This window comes from Dendrobates tinctorius, unplaced genomic scaffold (assembly GCF_039654945.1).
Source record: "Dendrobates tinctorius isolate UK_male_01 unplaced genomic scaffold, ASM3965494v1 ptg000151l, whole genome shotgun sequence".
NCBI lineage: Eukaryota > Metazoa > Chordata > Amphibia > Anura > Dendrobatidae > Dendrobates > Dendrobates tinctorius.
Window position 1 is genome coordinate 20,585,103 of NW_027361818.1, and position 23,747 is coordinate 20,608,849.

The following is a 23,747-nucleotide window of genomic DNA, read 5'->3' on the forward strand; positions in this document are numbered from 1 at the left end:
ATCAGGATCCACGGACACTGTGGGCAACGTGATGACATAGGCACGGGTCACCACCATCTTTCAGAAGGGCATGCAAGTGATTGGCTTGCTTTGGTGGGCGTAACAGGGGGTATAAAAGGGCGTGCACGCCGACCGCCATCTTACTTCTGCCGATCTCAGGATAGGGAGAGGTTGCTGCTGATTCTGTAGGGAGAGCGTTAGGCAGGGAAGAAGACCAAAAAACTGCTTCTGCTGCTAGCGATTTGGCCTGCACAACACACCAGTCACTGTGTGTGCAGTGCAAGGGGAGGCTATATAGTGGTGTATCAGTGGTGTTGGTTGTTGGGCTGCCTTCTAAGGCTTCCTGACAGGCTGGCATTGCTGTTTACCCACTGCTCCGCAAACTGCTTTTTTAAAAGCAATCCAATCTCCCTTATCCTCTAGTCACTTTGGTCACAGCTGTGCCATCGAGCCTGTCACATAGCGCTCAGATATTCATTGGGCCTCAAACTGCTTTTTTAAAAGCAATCCCAATTTTTTTTTTTGTCCTGCTGAGAAGAAAAAAAAACTGCTTCTGCTGCTGATAGCAATTTGGCCTGCACAACAAACCAGTCACTGTGTGTGCAGTGCAAGGGGAGGCTATATTGTGGTGTATCAGTGGTGTTGGTTGTTGGGCTGCCTTTTAAGGCTTCCTGACAGGCTGGCATTGCTGTTTACCCACTGCTCTGCAAACTGCTTTTTTAAAAGCAATCCAATCTCCCTTATCCTCTAGTCACTTAGGTCACAGCTGTGCCATTGAGCCTGTCACATAGCGCTCAGATATCAGTGGGCCTCACACAATCCAAAAGTGTCCAGTGTCCAAAAGTGTGTGCAGAGATTCAAAATCTCACTTATCCTCTAGTCACTTAGGTCACAGCTGTGCCATCGAGCCTGTCACATAGCGCTCAGATATTCATTGGGCCTCACACAATCCAAAAGTGTCCAGTGTCCAAAAGTGTGTGCAGAGATTCAAAATCTCACTTATCCTCTAGTCACTTAGGTCACAGCTGTGCCATCAAGCCTGTCACATAGCGCTTAGATATCAGTGGGCCTCACACAATCCAAAAGTGTCCAGTGTCCAAAAGTGTGTGCAGAGATTCAAAATCTCACTTATCCTCTAGTCACTTAGGTCACAGCTGTGCCATCGAGCCTGTCACATAGCGCTCAGATATCAGTGGGCCTCACACAATCCAAAAGTGTCCAGTGTCCAAAAGTGTGTGCAGAGATTCAAAATCTCACTTATCCTCTAGTCACTTAGGTCACAGCTGTGCCATCGAGCCTGTCACATAGCGCTCAGATATCAGTGGGCCTCACACAATCCAAAAGTGTTCAGTGTCCAAAAGTGTGTGCAGAGATTCAAAATCTCACTTATCCTCTAGTCACTTAGGTCACAGCTGTGCCATCGAGCCTGTCACATAGCGCTCAGATATTCATTGGGCCTCACACAATCCAAAAGTGTCCAGTGTCCAAAAGTGTGTGCAGAGATTCAAAATCTCACTTATCCTCTAGTCACTTAGGTCACAGCTGTGCCATCGAGCCTGTCACATAGCGCTCAGATATTCATTGGGCCTCACACAATCCAAAAGTGTCCAGTGTCCAAAAGTGTGTGCAGAGATTCAAAATCTCACTTATCCTCTAGTCACTTAGGTCACAGCTGTGCCATCGAGCCTGTCACATAGCGCTCAGATATTCATTGGGCCTCACACAATCCAAAAGTGTCCAAAAGTGTGTGCAGAGATTCAAAATCTCACTTATCCTCTAGTCACTTAGGTCACAGCTGTGCCATCGAGCCTGTCACATAGCGCTCAGATATCAGTGGGCCTCACACAATCCAAAAGTGTCCAGTGTCCAAAAGTGTGTGCAGAGATTCAAAATCTCACTTATCCTCTAGTCACTTAGGTCACAGCTGTGCCATCGAGCCTGTCACATAGCGCTCAGATATCAGTGGGCCTCACACAATCCAAAAGTGTTCAGTGTCCAAAAGTGTGTGCAGAGATTCAAAATCTCACTTATCCTCTAGTCACTTAGGTCACAGCTGTGCCATCGAGCCTGTCACATAGCGCTCAGATATTCATTGGGCCTCACACAATCCAAAAGTGTCCAGTGTCCAAAAGTGTGTGCAGAGATTCAAAATCTCACTTATCCTCTAGTCACTTAGGTCACAGCTGTGCCATCGAGCCTGTCACATAGCGCTCAGATATTCATTGGGCCTCACACAATCCAAAAGTGTCCAGTGTCCAAAAGTGTGTGCAGAGATTCAAAATCTCACTTATCCTCTAGTCACTTAGGTCACAGCTGTGCCATCGAGCCTGTCACATAGCGCTCAGATATTCATTGGGCCTCACACAATCCAAAAGTGTCCAAAAGTGTGTGCAGAGATTCAAAATCTCACTTATCCTCTAGTCACTTAGGTCACAGCTGTGCCATCGAGCCTGTCACATAGCGCTCAGATATCAGTGGGCCTCACACAATCCAAAAGTGTCCAGTGTCCAAAAGTGTGTGCAGAGATTCAAAATCTCACTTATCCTCTAGTCACTTAGGTCACAGCTGTGCCATCGAGCCTGTCACATAGCGCTCAGATATTCATTGGGCCTCACACAATCCAAAAGTGTCCAGTGTCCAAAAGTGTGTGCAGAAATTCAAAATCTCCCCTGTCCTATAGACACCTTGTACCTTGTCTTACATACTATATAGTTTGTTGGATTTTGTCTACATTTCTACCAAAAATGAGGAAGGCTGGTGGAAGAGGCCGTGGAATTGGGCGGGGGTTGGCAGCTGGTAATGATGGTGTTGGTGGTGGATCTGATGGTAGTGGCAAGAGCAAAATAGGACCGAATGCAGGAGGTGTTGAGCCTGCGTCATCGTCTGGCTACATAAGGCCTCGAACGCTTAGTTTTCTAGGAGTTGGCAAACCGCTTTTAAAGCCAGAGCATCAGGAAAAAGTTTTGTCTTACATTGCTGACTCAGCCTCCAGCTCTATCGCCTCCTCTTCTTCAGTTGTAAAAAGTAAAAGCACTGAGTCGTCATTGGAGGCTCATGTTCATGAACCACACCTTTCCTTGTGTCCTTCACCCCAACCAAGATTGAAGGATGACGCAGGCCATACTACTGATTACTCCATGGAGCTGTTTTCACATACCATGCCTGGATTATCAAGTCAAATGGTGAATTACCCAGGCCAAGATGAATCTGACATGGAGTGCACTGATGCACAGCCGCTGATGGATGATTCTGCTGGTACATTCACTCAGAGCACTACATTGTCCTCGCAGTGTACAGAGCCAGATTCTGACCCTGATGAGACTCAGGTGCCCCTTCCCGCACACTATACCACCATACACGGTGACACAGAGGAAGGTGCACATGACATAGAAGAGGAGGTGATGGATGACCCAGTTGTTGACCCAGATTGGCATCCATTGGGGGAAGAGGGTGCTGCTTCCAATAGCTCAGATGAGGAGCATCCACAGCAGACATCGACATCGCAACAGCTGTTATCTGGCAGGCCCGGAGCACTCCAAAGACAGGTTCCAAACATCAAAAGAGTTGCTGGACAGCTTGTCCAGAGGGTCAAAAGATCACAGCGTGCTAGGCCGCAAAATGTCTGCCAAAGTAGGAAGAGTGCAGTGTGGCACTTTTTTGAACAAAATCCTCATGATCAGGCCAAGGTTATCTGTAAGAAGTGCGCAAAGACCTTTAGCCGAGGGAAAAATCTGAAAAATTTGAATACCAGTTGCATGCTTAGACATTTAACCAGCATGCACTTGCAAGCGTGGACACAACACCAAACCTCAAGTGCCACATGTGCAACTGATCACAACGAAGGTAGTCATCAACGCTACATTGTTTCCCCCACTGTAAGCCCACCGGTTAGCACAGCAGCAAATGTTGAGGTGTCGTTGCAAGGCCACAGCAGTCAGGGAATCCCACTGTTATATCAACGAAATACTGATTCTAGGCCATCAGAAAGAACACCAACTCCATCACCATCATCAACCCTCTCTCAGTCCGCCCTGTCCACCGCTACTTCCACCATATGCCGCTCTCAAGTCCAGCTCACCCTCCCAGACACTATGAGTAGGTCAAGAAAGTACTCAGTCTCTCATCCGCGTACACTGGGTTTGAACGCCCACATTGCCAAACTAATCTCGTTTGAGATGATGCCCTTTCGGTTGGTGGAAAGCACAGCTTTCAGCGAACTCATGGCCTATTCAGTACCACGCTATGACCTACCCAGTCGCCACTTCTTCTCTCGCAAAGCCATCCCAGCCCTCCACCATCATGTGAAAGACCGCATTGTCCATGCACTCAAGCAGTCAGTGAGCGGAAAGGTGCACCTCACAACTGATGCATGGTCCAGTCGGCATGGCCAGGGCCATTACGTGTCCATCACTGCGCACTGGGTTAATGTGGTGGATGCAGGGTCCACAGGGGACAGCGGTGGTGGGACAGTGCTGCCTAGCCCACGGTATAGGAAACAGTTGGCTGTAGGCGTTCCACCCTCCTCCTCCTCCTCCTCCTCCTCCTCCTCCAGAAGCGAAAGCTCGTCCACAGAGCGCAGTCGTACGAGCACTCCATCTGCAGCTGCCACTGTTGCACACGATGTGTCCCCCTATCGAGCAGCTAGTGGAAAGCGTCAGCAGGCTGTGTTGCAGATGATGTGTTTGGGCGACAGACATACCGCCGAGGTGCTGGCCAAGTACTTGAAGCGACAAACTGAGTCATGGCTGGGCAGTGTACATCTTGAGGCAGGCAAGGTAGTTAGTGATAACGGCCGTAATTTTGTGGCAGCCATAGCCCTTTCAAAACTCAGCCACATACCTTGCTTGGCTCACACCTTGAACCTGGTGGTGCAGTGCTTCCTCAAAAATTATCCGGAGTTAACAACCCTGCTCCAGAAGGTGCAAAGACTGTGCGCGCACATCCGCCGGTCGCCTGTACACTCCGTTCGTATGCAGAAGCTGCAGCGATTGCTCCACCTTCCCAACCATCGCCTCATTATCGACATTGCAACAAGGTGGAACTCCACCCTGCACATGGTGGAGCGGCTGTGCGAGCAGAGGCAGGCCATAATGCATTTGTGGGAGGATACACGGCCAGGCACTTTGAGAGCAGACATGGAGTTGACAGGTGTGCAGTAGTCGAAGCTGAAAGACCTCTGTAAAGTCCTTCAGTGTTTTGAGGAATGCACACGGCTGGTAAGCGCAGACGACGCCATCCTAAGCATGAGCATCCCACTTATGCGTCTGCTCATGCAAACTTTGACGCACCTTAAGGAGCAGGCGTCTGCAGCCAATGTTGATGAGGAGGAAGAGGAGGAGGGAATCCTTGATGACATTCAGCCATTGTCTGCTCAGGGACCTCTCCTGGACGAGGTGGAGGAAGAAGAGGAGGAGGAGGATGATGATGGGGATGATTACTTAGGGGAGGAGGATGCATCTCGTGGGGCAAGTGAAAATGTTGGCGTGGCAAGGTCTGGTACAGGGTTTGTGCGTGACTGGAGGGATGTGGATTTGCCAGAAAGTGCTCCTCCAACCAGCACTCGCAGTGCATCATTGACACCGAGAACATTGGCCCACATGTCAGATTATGCCTTGCGGATCCTAAAAAGGGACCCCCGCATTGCCAAAATGATGAACGATGACGACTACTGGTTGGCCAGCATCCTGGATCCACGCTATAAAGGCAAATTCCAAAACATCATGCCACAGGAGAACCTTGACCTAATATTGGCTAATAAACAAGCAACTCTGGTAAATCGGTTGCTTGAGGCATTCCCAGCACACAGCAGCGGTGATGGTTCTCACACGAGCCATACGGGCCGGGGGCAGCTTGGCAGAGGTGTTCGTGGTGCACACCGCAGAAGTGGCGTTGGAGACAGGGGTTTCATGACAATGTTGTGGACTGATTTTTCAAATACCGCTCACACAACTGGTAATACTGCATTGATGGAAAGTGACAGGAGACAGCAGTTGTCAACCATGGTTACAAACTACTTTTCCTCCCATATCGATGTTCTCCCACACAGGTCATTCCCCTTTGACTATTGGGCCGCTAAACTGGACACCTGGCCTGAATTGGCACAATATGCCTTACAGGAGCTCGCTTGCCCAGCTGCAAGTGTGCTATCGGAAAGAGTCTTCAGTGCAGCTGGATCAATCCTGACAGAAAAAAGGACCCGTCTGTCAACCCAAAATGTGGATGATCTAACCTTCATTAAAATGAACCATGCATGGGTTTCCAAGGATTTTGTCCCACCTTCCCCTGATGACACATAGGGTGACAGAAAAATGGCTTGCTTTGGTCCACCTCTTCCTGGGACTTGACCTATTTCGCCTTTTGCATCAGCTGAATGTCCAACATCAACATATGCCACTTTCTAAAACTCCCTAACTGTGCTGCCTCCCCCCCCCCCATGGCCGGGGTCACCACCTAGCGCACGACACCGTGCGAGTGCCGTTGCCCTGGACAGGTGGGTAGGCCAACTCTTGGGCGCGGGCACTGGCACAGGGTCCCTCATAGTGCAATCAAGTGTCTCTGACGGTGGTGGTGCACACCCGCCGTCAGACACACCGCTGTACTATGAGGGGCCCAGTGCCAGTACCGACGCCCACGAGTGGGCCCCCCTTGCTTGGGCAGGGCCCCAGCATTTGCAATCTTTACCTCTCCCTGCTCCTCCGCTGTGTAATCTGGGCCATCAAATCCATACTGTGCCTGACACCGTCTGAGCCTGCCTCCTGAGACATATATTTTGAATGTGTACGCTATCCATACATGTTATCCGGGGATACGGTACCCTTTCTAACCTTTGTGCAATCACGTGCAATCCATACTGGGCCTAACACCGTCTGAGCCTGCCTCCTGAGACATATATTTTGAATGTGTACGCTATCCATACATGTTATCCGGGGATACGGTACCCTTTCTAACCTTTGTGCAATCACGTGCAATCCATACTGGGCCTAACACCGTCTGAGCCTGCCTCCTGAGACATATATTTTGAATGTGTACGCTATCCATACATGTTATCTGGGGATACGGTACCCTTTTTAACCTTTGTGCAATCACGTGTAATCCATACTGGGCGTGAGAACGGCTGGCGAGCTGTTAAGCAAGCTACAGCACCTGTGGTTTGCACACGTAAGTTTTTCATTTTTTCAGGAATGACGGTTAGGCCTAATTCCGGAACTGCAGTTGACCTGCACTTACTGGGAAATCATTGTTCGCGGGTAATAATTGTAATCAGTGATCCCCATCACTAACGTTGTTCAGCGGGTTATCTGCACCTGTAAGCGACAAACGCTGGCCTTTTCAGTGTAGCGCACATGCAGCCACGGACATGTAAGGGCATGACACACCAGTTATTGGCCAATCTCATGTTCCAGAGCCTCACGTGTCCCTCTAGTAAGCCGGACTCGGACCGCGGGGCATGACGGAGTCTCGTTCGTTAACGGAATTAAGCTTGCAATGTGTGCATCTGTTCTGTAGCTGGCATGGTTGAGGTTTCCCAGGTGGAGTCGAATTTAACCGTAGGTTCCACTCCTGGTGGTGCCCTTCTGGACATTCCTTTAAGGTTCAGCCTTGCAACCATACTGCCCATGTAAAACAAACACTTTGCCTTCATGAACGCTGTTTGGAGGGTCATGACTCGTGGGAATAACGCCGCCCAATCAGTTAACCTGCTAGAGAGATCCTTCATTGCTCCCAAGCATGACATCACACTCCCTAGGAGGAAGGTAATGCCACTGTGGCGACCGTACTCCTGGGGGCGACACAAGTGCACTGATGCCCAGCCACTGCTCGATGAATCTGCTGGTACATTGACCCAGACCACTACATTCCCCTCGCACGCTACACGGCCTGAATCTGACCCTGATGAAACTCAGGTTACCCTTCCCATATACAGTTCCATCTTACACGGTGACAAAGAGGAAGCTGCAGATGAAAGTGCAGGTTCGGCCCACCCGCCATCAGACACACCACCGTACTATCAGGGGCCCTGTGCCAGTGCCGTCGCCAACGAGTGGGCCCCCCCTGCTTGCTCAGGATCACAGCACTTGCAAGGTTGAAATACTGTGCAGTGAGATGGAAGATGGGGATGACGAGGAGTCCAGACTAGTACAGGGATTCCCTAGCGAGGAGACTTATTTGATTGTTTTCAATGTTGGGACAGCAATTTTTGGGGAGCACGTTACTCTGGAGAATGATAGATGGGGCCCACCATACACTGGAACATTCCAAAGGTGGACATCAGACACTGGAGCAGCATTTACAGGGCCCATTATACACTAGAGCATTAGAAATGGGGCCCATTATGTTTGGAGCATTATTTGGGCCCATAAGACAGTGGAGCTTCATCCATGGGGACCACATATACTGTAGCATTATGTGGAGCTCATCATATACTGTTTCAAACATTATATGGGACCAATGATTCTGTATGGAGAAATAGATGGGCCTCGTCATGAGATGTAAAAAGTGAAGTATTTTTCATTGTACTATACCGCTATTTCTCTGCCGTATCGGAGCATGATCATTGATGAGTTGTGGTATGTGTTAAAGGGGCGCTCTTTCGCCCAGGGCACATGAAAACCTGCAGCCAGCCCTCCCCCCCCCACTTTAGCCAAATAACCCCCATTTTTCAGTGCGTAACTTGTATTATGAAGTTAATTAAGGTTGACAAGCTTAAGTAAGAAGAAATGATGCTTTTGGCATTCAAATGGGCACTGTAGGTGTGTTTCCTGTCCTCCTCTCACTGCCGACTTTTATTCCCCATTGACTTACATTGGGATTCGTGTTTCGGGACGACCCCGACTTTTCCCTATAATCGGACGATCTTGCTCGACCCGACTTTTGGAAAAGTCGGGTTTCACGAAACGAAACGCGACCCTAAAAAACCAAAAGTCGCTCAACTCTAGTGATGACGACTCCTATTCCTCCGGTTTCTGTTGCAGGAACATCAGTATCCATACAACCTCGGAGACCGGACTCCGGACCATGCGCTCCTAACTTGAGGAAGGGCTCTGCTCTGACACTAGTCCTTAGTTTTCTTCTCTTTATGTTCCATACTAAAGTGTCTTCCATCTGAAGAATCAGGCTTTATCTTGCTCTTTCCCGTGCCAGCAGCTCCAGGTCACAGAAGTCTGCTGCAGCACTTGCTTTCATTCCATCCCACTCTGGGGATCTTCTCTCAATAACTGACCACTTCCTAACATTCTCCCGCTCTCTTGTGCAGTCTAAGCTCCTCCCACCTCCCAGCACTCTTCGTGTTCCAATCAGGGGGCCACAAAGGTTGCTCTGCTACACTACCGGTGTGTGTGGGATGTGAGTGTTGGAGTGTGGACAGGTGTCTCCACCTTACCTGGATAGTGGGATACCACACCTCAGGAGGAGGTGCAGTACCTCTGTGGCGACTGAACCCTCATGGGTGCCACACATCCTCCTCACAGGAAGCGCTCGGTTAACCTGTGACATTGAACGCTCAGCCATCCTGAAACAGGAAACATGCGGGAGACCACAATTATGGTGCTATAAAAGGGGCGCTTCTCTCACTATGTACACGGGCTCTGGCACTCATATGTGATAACGGCTTCCTGACAGGTATGAGATATCTGTGATAATTCTATGGCTATCTTGTGGGGATTTTGAGTTTAGTCTAAAGCTGTTTCTTGTTTCTCTACTTTACCTGATGTGTATATCATTAAATTGCAGTCAGCAGATTCTTTTGTTCCCCGTTTGGGGATAGCACCATTACTGATTGCCCCATATGTGGACTCTATTGAGAGCTAGATAAACTGATCCTGCATATTTCAGGTAATATGATTTCATTCTTATTTAAAGGAACAGTGTGTTCCTATTGGAATTTAAATGATTGTAAATTTTTCTCATGTTTTTCTATGATTTGTAACTTTTTCTCTTTTTCCTATTATGATTAATGATGAGATTAACTATTGATATGTCTATGACAACATGTCTTTTTCTTTTTGAATATTTGACCATCATTTTGCGATGGGACTCAATTAGATAATACTTTTTGAAATTTCTGTGTAATTTCACGGATTTCTTTAAATCTTTGGCTAGTGATAATTGAATTATCTCTTATGTATATAAATCTTATACTGTGTTTTATATTTTCATGCAGATAGAGGCTTGACAAAGGCCTATATTAGCCGAAATGTTGAACGTGTCTGAATTGCAAGTGTCTGAATTATCAAGAATTTTTAGAATTTTCTTTGAAAGGGTTGTGTCATAAATGCCCTGATTTTCTTTCTGTACAAGCCCCTGCCTGATATTTTGTGAAAAATAATAAAAATAATTTTGAGTGCCGAAGTTTTTTTGATTATTCAGGTACTCATAATGGCCATCCCTGGTGTTAAATGCTGTCTTCCATTCATCCCCCTCACGGATTCGTATCAGGTTATAGGCCCCCCCAAATCTAATTTGGTGAAAACTCTCGCTCCCCGTAATCTATCAAACAGTTCTGATATCAGGGGCAAAGGATACTTGTTCTTAATGGTGATGGCGTTAAGACCCCTGTAATCGATGCACGTATGTAGTTCTCCATTCTTCTTCTGGACGAAGAAGAATTCCACCCCCGCTGGTGACACTGACTTCCTAAGGAATCATCTTGCCATATTCTCCCTGATGTATAGAGTCATGGCCTCTGTTTCCAGGAGAGATAAGGGGTAGACTCGACACAGAGGTGGCTCAGCACCAGGCAAAAGGTCAATAGGACAGTCATAGGGGCGATGTGGGGGAAGGGTTTCTGCCACCTTTTTGGACAACACATCCGCATACTGTCGATAGTGTTTTGGAAGTGAGGAAAGATCTGCGGGGACTTCAGTGGAGGCAACCTGGACGCACTCTCTCAAACATCTACCCTCACATGACTTACTCCAACCAAGAATTTTCCCCGAGGACCACTCTATATTGGGGGAATGATACTGCAACCAGGGGACTCCTAGAAAGACCTGGTCGATACCCTCGGGTATGACGAGGAGGGATATCGTCTCCTGATGAGATGGAGAAACGGAGTGTATCAAAGGGGCGGTCTGGTGGATAATCTGTGAGGGTAGAGTTACACCATTCACCACTCTGACGGTAACTGGCTTAGATATCATAACCAGAGGTATAGCGTGCCATTGAGCGAAGGCAGATGACATAAAATTGCCCTCTGCTCCGAAATCCACGCACACCTCCACTGCCAGAGTGGAAGAACCAAACTCAAGTGTCCCCTTAAAGGACAGCTTTGAGGAAAACGCTGATTCTAGCGAGCCGCCTCCTACGACAACTAGACGCGAGAGTTTTCCCGGCCACTGTGGGCACCAGCTGGCAGGGTGACCAGACTGCTGGCAAACATGACTAGTCACAGGAGCTCAAACAGACCGGGGCTAGATCCCGCACGGGAAGCCCCCAGATGCTCGGACTCCCGATCGGGAGATTCCAGAGTTTTAGTAAAATTAGGTGCCAACCTAAATCTCTGCCTACACTGGGACCGCTCCAACTTTCGCTCGGTAAAGCAAAGGTCTATGCAGGTGGAGACGGTGATAAGCTCCTCCGGTGTGGCGGGAACCTCCCTGGTGGCCAGGGCGTCCTTCACATGGTCGGCCAGACCTGTCCAGAAAGCCGGAACGAGGACCTTATCTGGCCACTACAACTCTAAGGCCAGAGTCCGGAACTGGATGGCGAAGTGGCTGACCAAGGATGAGCCCTGTGATAATGCCAGCAGCTGGAGCGTGGTGTCACGGGTGGCTTGTGGCCCCCAAGAAGACTTACTTCAGAGCGGCCAAGAACTGAGAAGTGCTCTGCACCACTTGACCACCACATTCCCACAGCGGTGTGGCCCACTCCAAAGCCCTGCCCGACAAGAGGGAAATGACAAATTCCACCATAGCCCGCTCTGAGGGGAATCGTGCCACCAGCAGCTCTAGCTGTATAGAGCACTAGCTCACGAAGCCCCTACATGAAGCACTATCACCCGAGAACTTCTCGGGCAGCGGGAGACGGGACAAAGTCGGGGCAGGGATGGCAGTGGTCACACGGGAGACAGCCTCCGTGGCTGCCTGAACAGTGACAGCAGTAACATCCGCAGCTGAGGCTAAACACTCGAGAGCCGCCAACCTGCCCTCCAGTTGCTGGATGTACTGCAGCAGTCGCTGTTCATCCGCCATTACTGGCCAGACCCTGGCGCTAGTATAATGTTAGGCTGGTGGAACCCACCAAATATTAAAATTGACCATTAAGTGCGTTCACAGCCTGTGGTCCACAGTGCAGAGGTGTAGAACTGCTGCTTGGTAATGGTTGATGTTATACAGCAGACAATAAATGAACACACACGGGTGAACATCACTGGGTGTGTACAGACGTGAGTTGTTACTTCACAGAACCGTGGTGCTGCACAAGTAAATGCCGAAGCCTGTTAAGCTCACAGGATTTGGCCTGATGAGCGATAGATTACGGACACAGGACTCTGTCCCAAGGACACAGGATTAGAGTCCATCTAGTCCACTAGCACTCGGCGCTGCTGCAGCGGTGCCAGCATGGGATAAAAATGTCAGATAAGCGTGCAGGTGCACACAGAGCCACTCAGGCAGACGCATCTAATCGCCAAGGGTTGGGCCAGATAAGCGCACAGTTTGCGTAAGCGGCTGCACAAACGGTAGCTGCCACTTGCCATGGTACAATAGTCCCCTGCAGTTGGCGACACCATCAGACACTAGTGTGTGCAGAGTACTAGGAGCACAGTGGTGTGAGCGTAGCCACCCATTGGCGTTGACTCTAACTCTGAATCCTTAACACAAACACAACCAGAGGGAGGGAATCTTAATGAGTCAGTCACCAGATACATGCATCCATAATCATACACACAAATAAGCATAAGAGTCTAAACTAGCGCATGGCCATGCGGTCATGTGACTCTTCTATAGCAGTGTCCTTCCTGGACCTTCCTACCGGTCCAATGGGAGCAGCAACAGGACCTGAGCATGTGACCCCAGACCTCCAATGAGAGGACTTCCCACAGGCACGCTCAGCGGACCGAAAGAAGGACTTAGTCCCAGGAGCTGCTCGCTGCTGCCTGTTGCAGGTTACTATAGCTGAACCTGATTAGCAGGCAGTAACCAAGCCAACAGTAGTAGACTGAGCAAGATGCCAAGAACGACATCTTTGCTGAGCAGGCTCCTCTGTGGCCGGAGAGGAATGAAAGACCACAGACGGCAAGGATCAGGATTCCTCCTGTGCAGAGGCAAGAACCCGATGCCTAACAGATGTATCATATAATGACACAAAACTTTTAATTAGCCGTATAGTTACAAAATTTGTCAGTTGTTCTTCTGAAACTTTGCTTTTTATCACATCTAAAGAATACATTAGAATGCAAAAATAGGAAAATTTTCATAATTTTTTATCTGAAAATAAAATATGTTCTTGTGAAAAATAATAATTATTAGCAATAATAAACCATTAGGCTTTACAAAATAATGATCCATAACTAGACTTCCCCTTGGACAGTTATACTCTCATTTAATCTAAGCAGCCAGTCTTGTGTGTGTTTACTTCTTCCAGCAGAATGTGATTATCGGGATCCAGGGGGAATTTGCCATGTTTTTCTGACATTATAAAAGACGTCCACATTTGGGAGATTTCATCTTTACATGAGAAGACTCAACAATGGTTACATATCACATCATGGCTGAAATGATCAAAAGTCTCTTGAGAGCCTCCTGTAAGAAGAACTATCATAAAATGTTTTACTGTGATATATTTCAATAGTTTATAAATGATTTTTATTAAATTCTCTTAAATGTTTAGGAGATAAACATTTTTTGAATATTCATGGGCCACAATTATGTGTGAGGAGAACCAGACACAAGTCACGCAGATACGTCTTCTTGGATTCCAAAGTCTATCCAAATACAAACCTCTTCTATTCCTTCTGCTTACCCTGAGTTACATTTGTATACTGGCTGGAAACCTTCTCATTATCCTTCTAGTGACCACCATTGACCACCTCAAAATCCCAATGTTTCTTTTTCTCAAACATTTATCCATTGCAGACGTCTTACTGACCACCAGTGTTATCCCCATGATGTTGGACATAGCAATTGAAGAGGAAGGAGTTATGTCCCTTTGGGGCTGTCTATTGCAGCTTTTTGCCTTTGGTATATTTGGATTTATTCAATGTTTAATCATCGCCGTCATGTCTTGTGATCGATATTTGGCCATCTGCCATCCATTACGCTATTCTTCTCTTATGACTCCAGATCTTTGCCTTCGGCTGGTTATTGGGTCTTGGTGTTTGGTTATTGGGTTGATATCAAGTGAGTTCTTTGTTATTATCCAGTTTAACTTCTGTGGCTTGAATTCCATTGACCACTTCTTCTGTGATTTTAGTCCCATATTGCAGATGGTCAGTTCAGACATTTCTATTTTCATTTTGCAAGACTTAGTTTATAGCATCTTTTTGGTTTTTTTCCCATTTAGTCTTATTATTATTTCCTACTTTTGCATTTTTGTCAACATCCTTAAAATTTCTTCAACTAATGGTAGAAGAAAAGCCTTCTCCACTTGTAGCTCCCACCTGACCACAGTGTGTGTGTATTACGGCTCCCTAATCGCAGTCTATATAACTCCATCTGATGAGAGCTCATCCAACATCAACAAATACAGATCCCTGTTGTATCTAGTGGTGACACCATTGCTGAATCCCATTATCTACAGTCTGAGGAACAACGAGATCAAGAGAGCGATGCAAAAAATGAGTGATAGGTTTTTAAATGGATGGAGAAGGTAAAACGATAAGTTCAAAAGTAAAATTCAAAGGTTTCATTCAACTTTGAATCTCAAAATCCTATAGCTGAAAACATTAGTCACATCTCAGGTTGTTACCCATGTCTTTATTTTGCATCCACTAAATGTGTTGAATGTATAGTTGAATGAATCAATTGAAAGCACATCAAATTCACTACAAAATTCAGATTAAGACAAAGATTCTTCAGAATCAAATTTCTATTAATGTCATCAAAATGACATCTGGCAAACTAACATTTTCTCTGAGTCTTTTTTAAATTGAGGCTTGATAATAAACTATAATATATAATACCTAATTTCCCCCTCTGTTGTCTTTCTGCACCTCAATGTTTGGTCCTCTCCTTGCTCTCCATGGTCTTCCAGTACTGACTCCATGGTCTCCAGTTGGTCTCACTTTTATTAATTCTCACTGATTTATGCCAATCACTTGAGGAGTCTGGAAAGACCTCAGCGCAAAATAAACATCTTTTAATGGCAATCCGGAAACATTTTATTCTCATAGAATCAAACTATTCAGCTGAATTCAATCTAATATCCTGAATTCGATTTTGGGAGACACGATCTTCTCTAGTTGTAACAAGTAGAAACTGTCTGACCTGCAGTGTATCACTAGGTCTCTGCATGATGCAACACATAATTCTTTCGATTGAAAATAAGGTTTTGATTTTTGTTAATTTCGATTTAACCTATGAAAATGGATGAGTTTCCCACCCAAAAATATTTAATTATAGTAATTTAATCGGGAACTCTCCCTGTACCTCTATTGAGGTCTGATATTAACTATTAATAATTAATATCCACTTAGTAACGTCTTAACATTCTTTTCCTTATTACATACTAGCTGAGACAAAACAGTGCATCAATAAATGGTATTTATTACACACACAAGTCTACAGTCTGTTACATATAGTTGTGATCAAAGTTTACATACCCAGGCAGAATTTTGCTTTCTTTGCCAGAGACTATGAATAATAATATCAAAACCTTTTCTCTACTAATGGTGGGTGGTTGGGTGAAGCCATTTATTGTCAAACTACTGTGTTTTCTCTTTATAAATCATAATGACAACCTAAAACATCCAAATGACCCTGATCAAAAGTTTACATACCCCATTTCATGTATTGCCTCCTCTATCATGAATGACAGCTTGAAGTCATTTGTGGTAGTTGTGGATGACATTCTTTATTTTCTCAGATGGTAAAGTTGCCAATTCTTCTTGGCAAAATGCCTTAAGTTCCTGTAAATTCCAGGGTCGTCTAGCATGAACTGCGCGCTTGAGATCTTCCCAGAGTGGCTCAATGAAATTGTGGTCAGGAGACTTAGATTACAACTCCAGAACCTTCACTTTGTTCTGCTGTAGCCAATGACAGGTCAACTTGGCCTTGTGTTATGGATCGTTGTCAAGTTGGAACATCTAAGTACATTCCATGCACAGCTTCCGAGCTAATGAATGCAAATTTGCCACCAGTATTTGCTGATAACAAGCTACATTCATCTTTCCTTCAACTTTGACCAAGTTTCCTGTGCCATTGTAGCTCACACATCACCAAAATATCAGCGATCCACCTCTGTGCTTTACAGTAGGAATGGTGTTCCTTTCATCATAGGCCTTGTTGACCTCTCTACAATTATTTTTATGGTTTTGGCCAAAAAGTTCAATTTTGGTATAATCACTTCAAATAACTTTATTCCAGAAGTTTAGAGGCTTGTCTCTGTGCTGTTTTGTGTATTGTAGCTGAGATACGGTGTGGCATTTGCGCAGTAATGGCTTAACACATACCACAATTCATGATGCTCCGATATGGCAGAGAAATTTTGGTATAGTGCAATGACAAATACTTCACTTCATACATTACATGACTGATATCTATATTAAATTCTACAATAGCTCAAAAACCGGACAGTATATACCTCCATACAGTATTATGGCCACCACATAGTGCACCATACAGAATAATGAGCCCTATATATTGCTCCATACAGAATAATTGGTCCCATATAATGTTCCATACAGTATATGATGAGCTTCACATAATTCTACAGTATATGATGGTCTCCATAAAATGTGCCATACATTATAGAGCGGTCCCGATAGAGTAGAATGAGCTCCACATATTGCTCCATACAGTATAATGAGTCGCATATAAAGCTCCATACAGTATATGATGGGCCCCATATTTTGCTCCATACAGAATGGGCTATATATAATGCTCCATACAGAATAGGCCTCATATGTGCTCCATATAATGCTCCATACTCTTTATGATGCCCCATAAGTAATGAACCCCATATGATGCTCTAGTATATGATGGGCCCCATATGATGCTCCAGTGTATGATGGGGCTATACACTCTGTGCACAATTATAAGGCAAATGAGTATTTTGATCACATCATCCTTTTTATACATGTTGTCCTACTCCAAGCTGTATAGGCTTGAAAGCCAACTGCCAGTTATGTAAATCAGGTGATTTGCATCTCTGTTATGAGGAGGGGTGTGGTCTAATGATATAAACACCCTATATAAGGTGTGCTTAATTATTAGGTAACTTCCTTTCCTTTGGGAAAATGGTTCAGAAGAGAGATTTGAAGGTCTCTGAAAATTCAAAAATTGTGTGATGTCTTGCAGAGGGATGCAGCAGTCTTGAAATTGCCAAACTTTTGAAGCGTGATCACTGAACAATCAAGCGTTTCATGGCAAATAGCTAACAGGGTCGCAAGAAGCGTGTTGATAAAAAAATGCTCAAAATAACTGCCCATGAATTGAGGAAAATCAAGCGTGAAGCTTCCAAGATGCTATTTGACGCCAGTTTTGCCATATTTCAGAGCTTCAATGTTACTGGAGTATCAAAAAGCACAAGGTGTGCCATACTCAGGGACATGGCCAAGGTAAGGATGGCTGGAAAAAGACCACCTTTGAGCAAGAAACATAAGATAAAATGTCAAGACTGGGCCAAGAAATATGTTAAGACTGATTTTTTTAAGGTTTTATGGACTGATGAAATGAGGGTGACTCTTGATGGGCCAGATAGATGGGCCTGAGGCATGGATCAGTAAAGGCCAGAGGACTCCTCTCTGACTCAGACGCCAGCAAGGTGGAGGTGGGGTACTGGTATGGGCTGGTATAATCAAAGATGAACTTGTGGGACCTTTTTGGGGTTGAGGATGGAGTGAAGCTCAACTCCCAGACCTACTGGCAGTTTTTGGAAGACATCTTCAAGCAGTGTGACAGGAAGAAGTCGGTATCGTTCAAGAAAAACATGATTTTCCTGCAGGACAATGCTCCATCACATGCATCCAAATACTCCACAGCGTGACGGGCCAGTAAAGGTCTAAAAGAAGAAAAAATAATGACTTGGCCCCCTTGTTCACCTGATCTGTACCCCATAGAGAACCTGTAGTCCCTCATAAAATGTGAGATCTACAGGGAGTGAAAACATTACACCACTCGGAACAGTGTCTAGGAGGCTGTGGTGGCTGCTGCACGCAAAGTTGATCGTAAACAGATCAAGCAACTAACAGAATCTATGGATGGAAGGCTTTTGAGTGTCATCGTAAAGAAAGCTGCCTATGTTGGTCCCTTTTTTTTTCTTTTTGAATGTCAGAAATGTTTATTTCTAAATTTTGTGTTGTTATATTGGTTTACCTGGTGAAAACAAACAAGTGAGATGGGTATATATTTGGTTTTTATTAAGTTTCCTAATAATTATGCACAGTAATAGTTACCTGCAAAAACAGATAAACTCCTAAGGTAGCCAAATCTAAAAAAAACCCACTCCAACTTCCAAAAATATGAAGCTCTGAAATTTATGAGTCTTTTCGGTTGATTGACAGCATAGTTGTTGTTCAATAATAAAAAGAATCCTCTCAAATACAAATTTCCTAATAATAATAATTATGCAAACAGTGTATAATGCTCCATAAATAATGGGCCCCATTTATAATTCTCAAGTGTATAGTGGGCCCTATCTATGATGCTCAAGTGTATGATGGGCACCATATATAATTCTCCAGTGTATAATGCTCCTCATATATTGCTCCAAACATTAAAAAAATGAAATACCTGTCCTCGCTAGGCACTGCTCTACTATAGACTCCTCAGCGTTGCCATCTTCCAGCTCTGTGCATTTGGACTGTTCAGGCAGCGGGCGTACAGACGTGATGTCATCGTGCTCTCTGACCAGAATGTCACTGTCAGGAAATGTGGAAGAGGTCACAGCGGTGGAGCAGGAAGAGGTAAGTATTGCAAGTGCTGGTGCCCTGAGCAAGCATTGGGGCCCTCTCGTGGGCGACCGCTCTGGCACAGGGCCCCTCATAGTAGAATGGTGTCTGTAATGGCGAGTGGGCCCCCCCACTGTCAGAGACACCGGCCTACTGTGAAGGGCCCTGTGCCAGTGTCGTCACACACAAGTGTTCCCCCCCACCTGCTCAGGGCCCCGACACTTGCCCGCGTGTGCCAGATGCTGACGCTGGGTCTGGGGGGATGGGACAGCCCAGTTAGGGAGGTGAAAAAACTGGCATATGTTGAGGTGTAGACTGGACGTTCAGCTGCTGCAAAAGGAGGAATTGGAGAAGTCGGAGGAAGAGGAGGACAAAGCGAGCCATTTTGCTGGCAACCTATGTGTCATCGGGGGAAGGTGGGACAAAATCCTTTGAAACCCATGCATGGTTCATTTTAATGAAGGTGAGATCATCAACAGTTTGGGTCAACAGCGGGGTCCTTCTTTCTGTCAGGATTGCTCCAGCAGCACTGAAGACTCTTTCTGATAGCACACTACCAGCAGGGCAAGCGAGCTCCTGTAAGGCATATTGTGCCAATTCAGGCCAGGTATCCAGTTTACAGGCCCAGTAGTCAAAGGGAAATGAACTGTGAGGGAGAACATCGATAGGGGAGGAGAGGTAATTTTGAACCATAGTTGACATCTGCTGTCTCCTGTCTGTTGCAATCGATTCAGTATTATCAGTCGTGTGAGCGGTCCTCGAGAAATCAGTCCACAACATGGTCATGAAACCCCTGTCTCCAACGCCAGTTCGGCTGTGTGCACCATGAACACCTATTCCATTTTGCTCAGTACGGCTCGTAGTAGAACCTGCACCGCTGCTGTGTGCTGGGAATGACTCTAACAAACCGTTTACTAGAGTTGCTTGTTTGTTCGCCAATATTAGCCCTAGGTTCTCCTGTGGCATGATGTTCTGTAATTTGCCTTTATATAGTGGATCGAGGATGCTTGTCTAACAGTAGTCCTCATCCTTCATAATTCTGACAATGCGGGGGTCCTTTTTAGGATGCACAAGAGATAATCACACATGTGGGCCAATGTTCCAGCTGTCAATGATGCACTGATAGTGGTGGGTGGAGGAGCACTCTCTGTCAAAACCACATCACTCCAGTCATGCACAAACCCTGTACCTGACCTTGGCAAGCCAACATTTTCTCTTGCCCCCCGAGAAGCATCCTCCTCCCCAAAATAATCATCCACCTCATCCTCCTCCTACTCTTCATCCTCCACCTCGTCCGGGACTGTTCCCTGATCAGACAATGGCTGACTGTCATCGAGACTTCCCTCCTCCCTCTCCTCCTCTTCCTCCTCCGCTGCAGATGCCTGATCCTTAATGTACGTCAAAGTTTGCATGAGCAGACGCATAAGTGGGATGCTTATGATGGCGTCATCTGCGCTTACCAGCCGTGTGCATTCCTCAAAACACTGAAGGACTTTACAGAGGTCTTTCAGCTTTGACCACTGCACACCCAACAACTCCATGTCTGCCCTCAAACTGCCTGCCTGTGTATCCCTCCACAAATGCATTACAGCCTGCCTCTGTTCGCACAGCCTCTCAACCATGTGCACATCTATGATTAGGCGATGCTAGGGGAGGTTGAGCGATCGCTGCAGCCTCTGCATACGACTGGAGTCTACGGGCGAGCGACGGATGTGCGAGTACAGTCTTCGCACCTTATGGAGCATGGCTGTTAACTCCGGATAATTATTTAGGAAGGACTGCACCACCAGGTTCAAGGTGTGAGCCAGGCAAGGTATGTGTTTGAGTTTTGCAAGGGTTATGGCTGCAACAAAATTATGGCCTTTATCACTGACTACCTTGCCTGGCTCAAGATGTAGACTGCCCAGCCATGACTCAGTTTCTTGCTGCAAGTAGTCGGCCAGTACCTCCACCGTGTGTCTGTTGTCGCCCAAAGACATCATCTTTAAAACAGCCTGCTGATGCTTACTACTAGCTGTTCGATAGTGGGACACCACGTGTCCAACACTGGCAGCTGCGAATGGAGTGCTCGTGCGACTGCACTCTGTCGATGAGCTTTCGCTTCTGGAGGAGGAGGAGGAGGGACCGTGGGCTAGGCAGCACTGTTCCACCGCCGCTGTCCCCTTTGGAGCCTGCATCCACCACATTCACCCAGTGTGCAGTGATGGACAAGTAATGACCCTGGCCATGCCTACTGGCTCATGTATCTGTTGTGAGGTGGACCTTTCCACTCACTGATTGTTTGAGTGCATGGACAATGCGGTCTTTCAAATGCAGGTGGAGGGCAGGGATGGCTTTTCTAGAAAAGAAGTGCTGATTGGGTAGGTCATAGCATGGGATAGCGTAGGCCATGAGGTCTCGGAACACTGCGCTTTCAACCAAACAAAAGGGCATCATCTCTAATGAGATTAGTTTGGCAATATAGGCGTTCAAAGTCAGTGTACGCAGATGAGAGAATGAGTACTTTCTTGTCCTATTCAGAGTGTCTGCTAGGGTGAGCTGGACTTGAGAGCTGCATATGGGGGAAGTAGTGGTGGACCTGATGGACTGAGAGGGGGTTGGTGATGGTGCTGGTGGTGATGGCCTAGATTCAGTCTTTCGTTGCAAAAACATTGTGATTCCCTGACTGCTTTGGCCTTGCGACTGCACCTCAACATTTCTTGCTGGTGGTGTGCTTACCGGTCAGCTTACAGTGGGGGAAGTGATGGAGCATTGCTAGCTACCTTCAGTTGGAGCAGGTGCACATGTGCTACCTGAGGTTTTGTAGTCCATCCACGCTTGCAAGTGCATGGTGATTAAATGTCTAAGTATGCAACTGGTATTCAAATTTCAGAGATTTTTCCCTCGGCTAAAGGACCTTCCACACTTCTTACAGATAACCTTTGCCTCATCAATAGAATTTTGGTAAAAAAAGTGCCACACTGCACTCTTCCTACTATGGTATAAATCATCAGGGCTTGCACGCTGTGCGAATTTGACCATCTGAGCAAGCTGTCCTGCAACTCTTTTTGTTTTTTTACCACATTTTTGGACAGTTACGGGCCTGCCAGATAACCGCTGCTGCGATGTCGATGCCTGCTGCGGATCCTTCTCCTCTTCTGAGCTATTGCCAGCAGCACCCTGTTCCCCCAATGGATGCCAATCCGGGTCAACAACTGGGTCATCCATCACCTCCTCTTCAATTTCAGCTGCACCTTCCTCTGTGTCACCATGTAAGGTGGTATAGTATGCGGGAAGGGGCACCTGAGCTTCATCAGGGTCAGATTTTGGCTCAGTAGACTGCAAGGGCAATGCAGTTCCCTAGGTCAATGTACCAGCAGAATCATCTAGCAGTGGCTGTGCATCACTGCACTCCATGTCAAATTCATCTTGAACTGGGGAATTCAGGATTTAACTTGGTAACCCAGGCATGGTATGTGAAAAGAGCTCCATGGAGTAATCAGAAGTGTGGCCTGACACATCCTTCACTTTAGGTGGGGGTGAAGTACACAAGGAAAGGTGTTGTTCCTGACTAGAAGCCTGCATTGACAACTCGGTGCTTGTATTTTTGGACACTTCAGAAGAGGAGGCGAAACCCGACTTTGGCGAAAGTCGACAACTTTTGAATCTGACCGACCTGTTTCACTCAACTCTACTGGTTGCCATTGAAGGAAACATGAGTGTGGCCAAGTACAGAGATATGCTGGATGAAAACCTCTACCAGAGTGTTCTGGACTTTAGACTTGGCCGAAGGTTTACCTTTCAACAAGACAATGAACAACTCTGTGACCATGCTTGACTGCCCCCACCAGAGCTCTGACCTAAGCAAAAATCAGCATTTCTGGAGAGACCTGAAAATGGCTGCACACCAACGCTCCCCATCCAACCTGGTGAAACTGGAGTAGATCTGCAAGGGAGAATGCCAGAGGATCCCCAAATTAACTTGTGTAAAACTTGTTGCATCATACTCAAGAAGTCTCATGGCTGTACTAGCTCAAAAGGTTGCTTCAACTCAATACTGAGCAAAGGGTCTGTATACTTATGACCACGGGATATTTCAGTTTTTCCTTTTTAATAAATTCGCCGAAATTTCTACATTTGTATTTTTTTCAGTTAAGATGGGGTGCAGAGTGTATATTAATGAGACAAAAATGAAAATTTTTGAATTTGCCAAATGGCTGCAATGAAGCAAAGACTGAAAAATGTAAAGGGGTCTAAATACTTTCTGTACCCACCGTACTTTCCGTAAATTACCTGTGTTACTTTCCTTACATTTTTCTATCAATATTACTGCATGAAACTGATTGTTGTGCCATTTGATTGTGGCTGGAACTAAAAAAAAAAGTTGGAGGTGTTGCATGAGGTATCAGGGCTCTTTCTTATGAATGCTTAAACCGCTCCATTAATCATCAGATATCCAGTGAAAGTTCAATTCCAAGCTGTAAATGATGGGCCAGACCCTGATACCTCATGAATGGCCCATGTCTGACTGATTCTGTGACATTTTAAAAGGTTCTACCATCGGTGAATTGATCAATCAACTACCAGTGTTACTTTCCTTACATTTTTCTACAAATATTACTGTGTGAAACTTATTTTTTGCTCTCTGAGTGTGACTAGAAAAAAAATCTAGGTGTTGCATGAGGCATCAGGGCTCCCAGCTAAGCAGGTCTACACTGCTCCC

General features: G+C 46.2%; 1 protein-coding gene across 1 annotated transcript in view; it reads left to right on the forward strand.

Annotated features, from left to right (window-relative positions):
* The first annotated feature begins 13,864 nt into the window (after positions 1-13,864).
* LOC141050033 (olfactory receptor 5P81-like) overlaps positions 13,865-23,747 on the forward strand; it is a 32,170-nt gene continuing 22,287 nt past the window's right edge. Inside the window, exon 1 of the mRNA XM_073546868.1 lies at positions 13,865-14,777. Coding sequence (XP_073402969.1) covers positions 13,865-14,777 — 913 coding nt within the window. The remainder of the gene's footprint in view (positions 14,778-23,747) is intronic.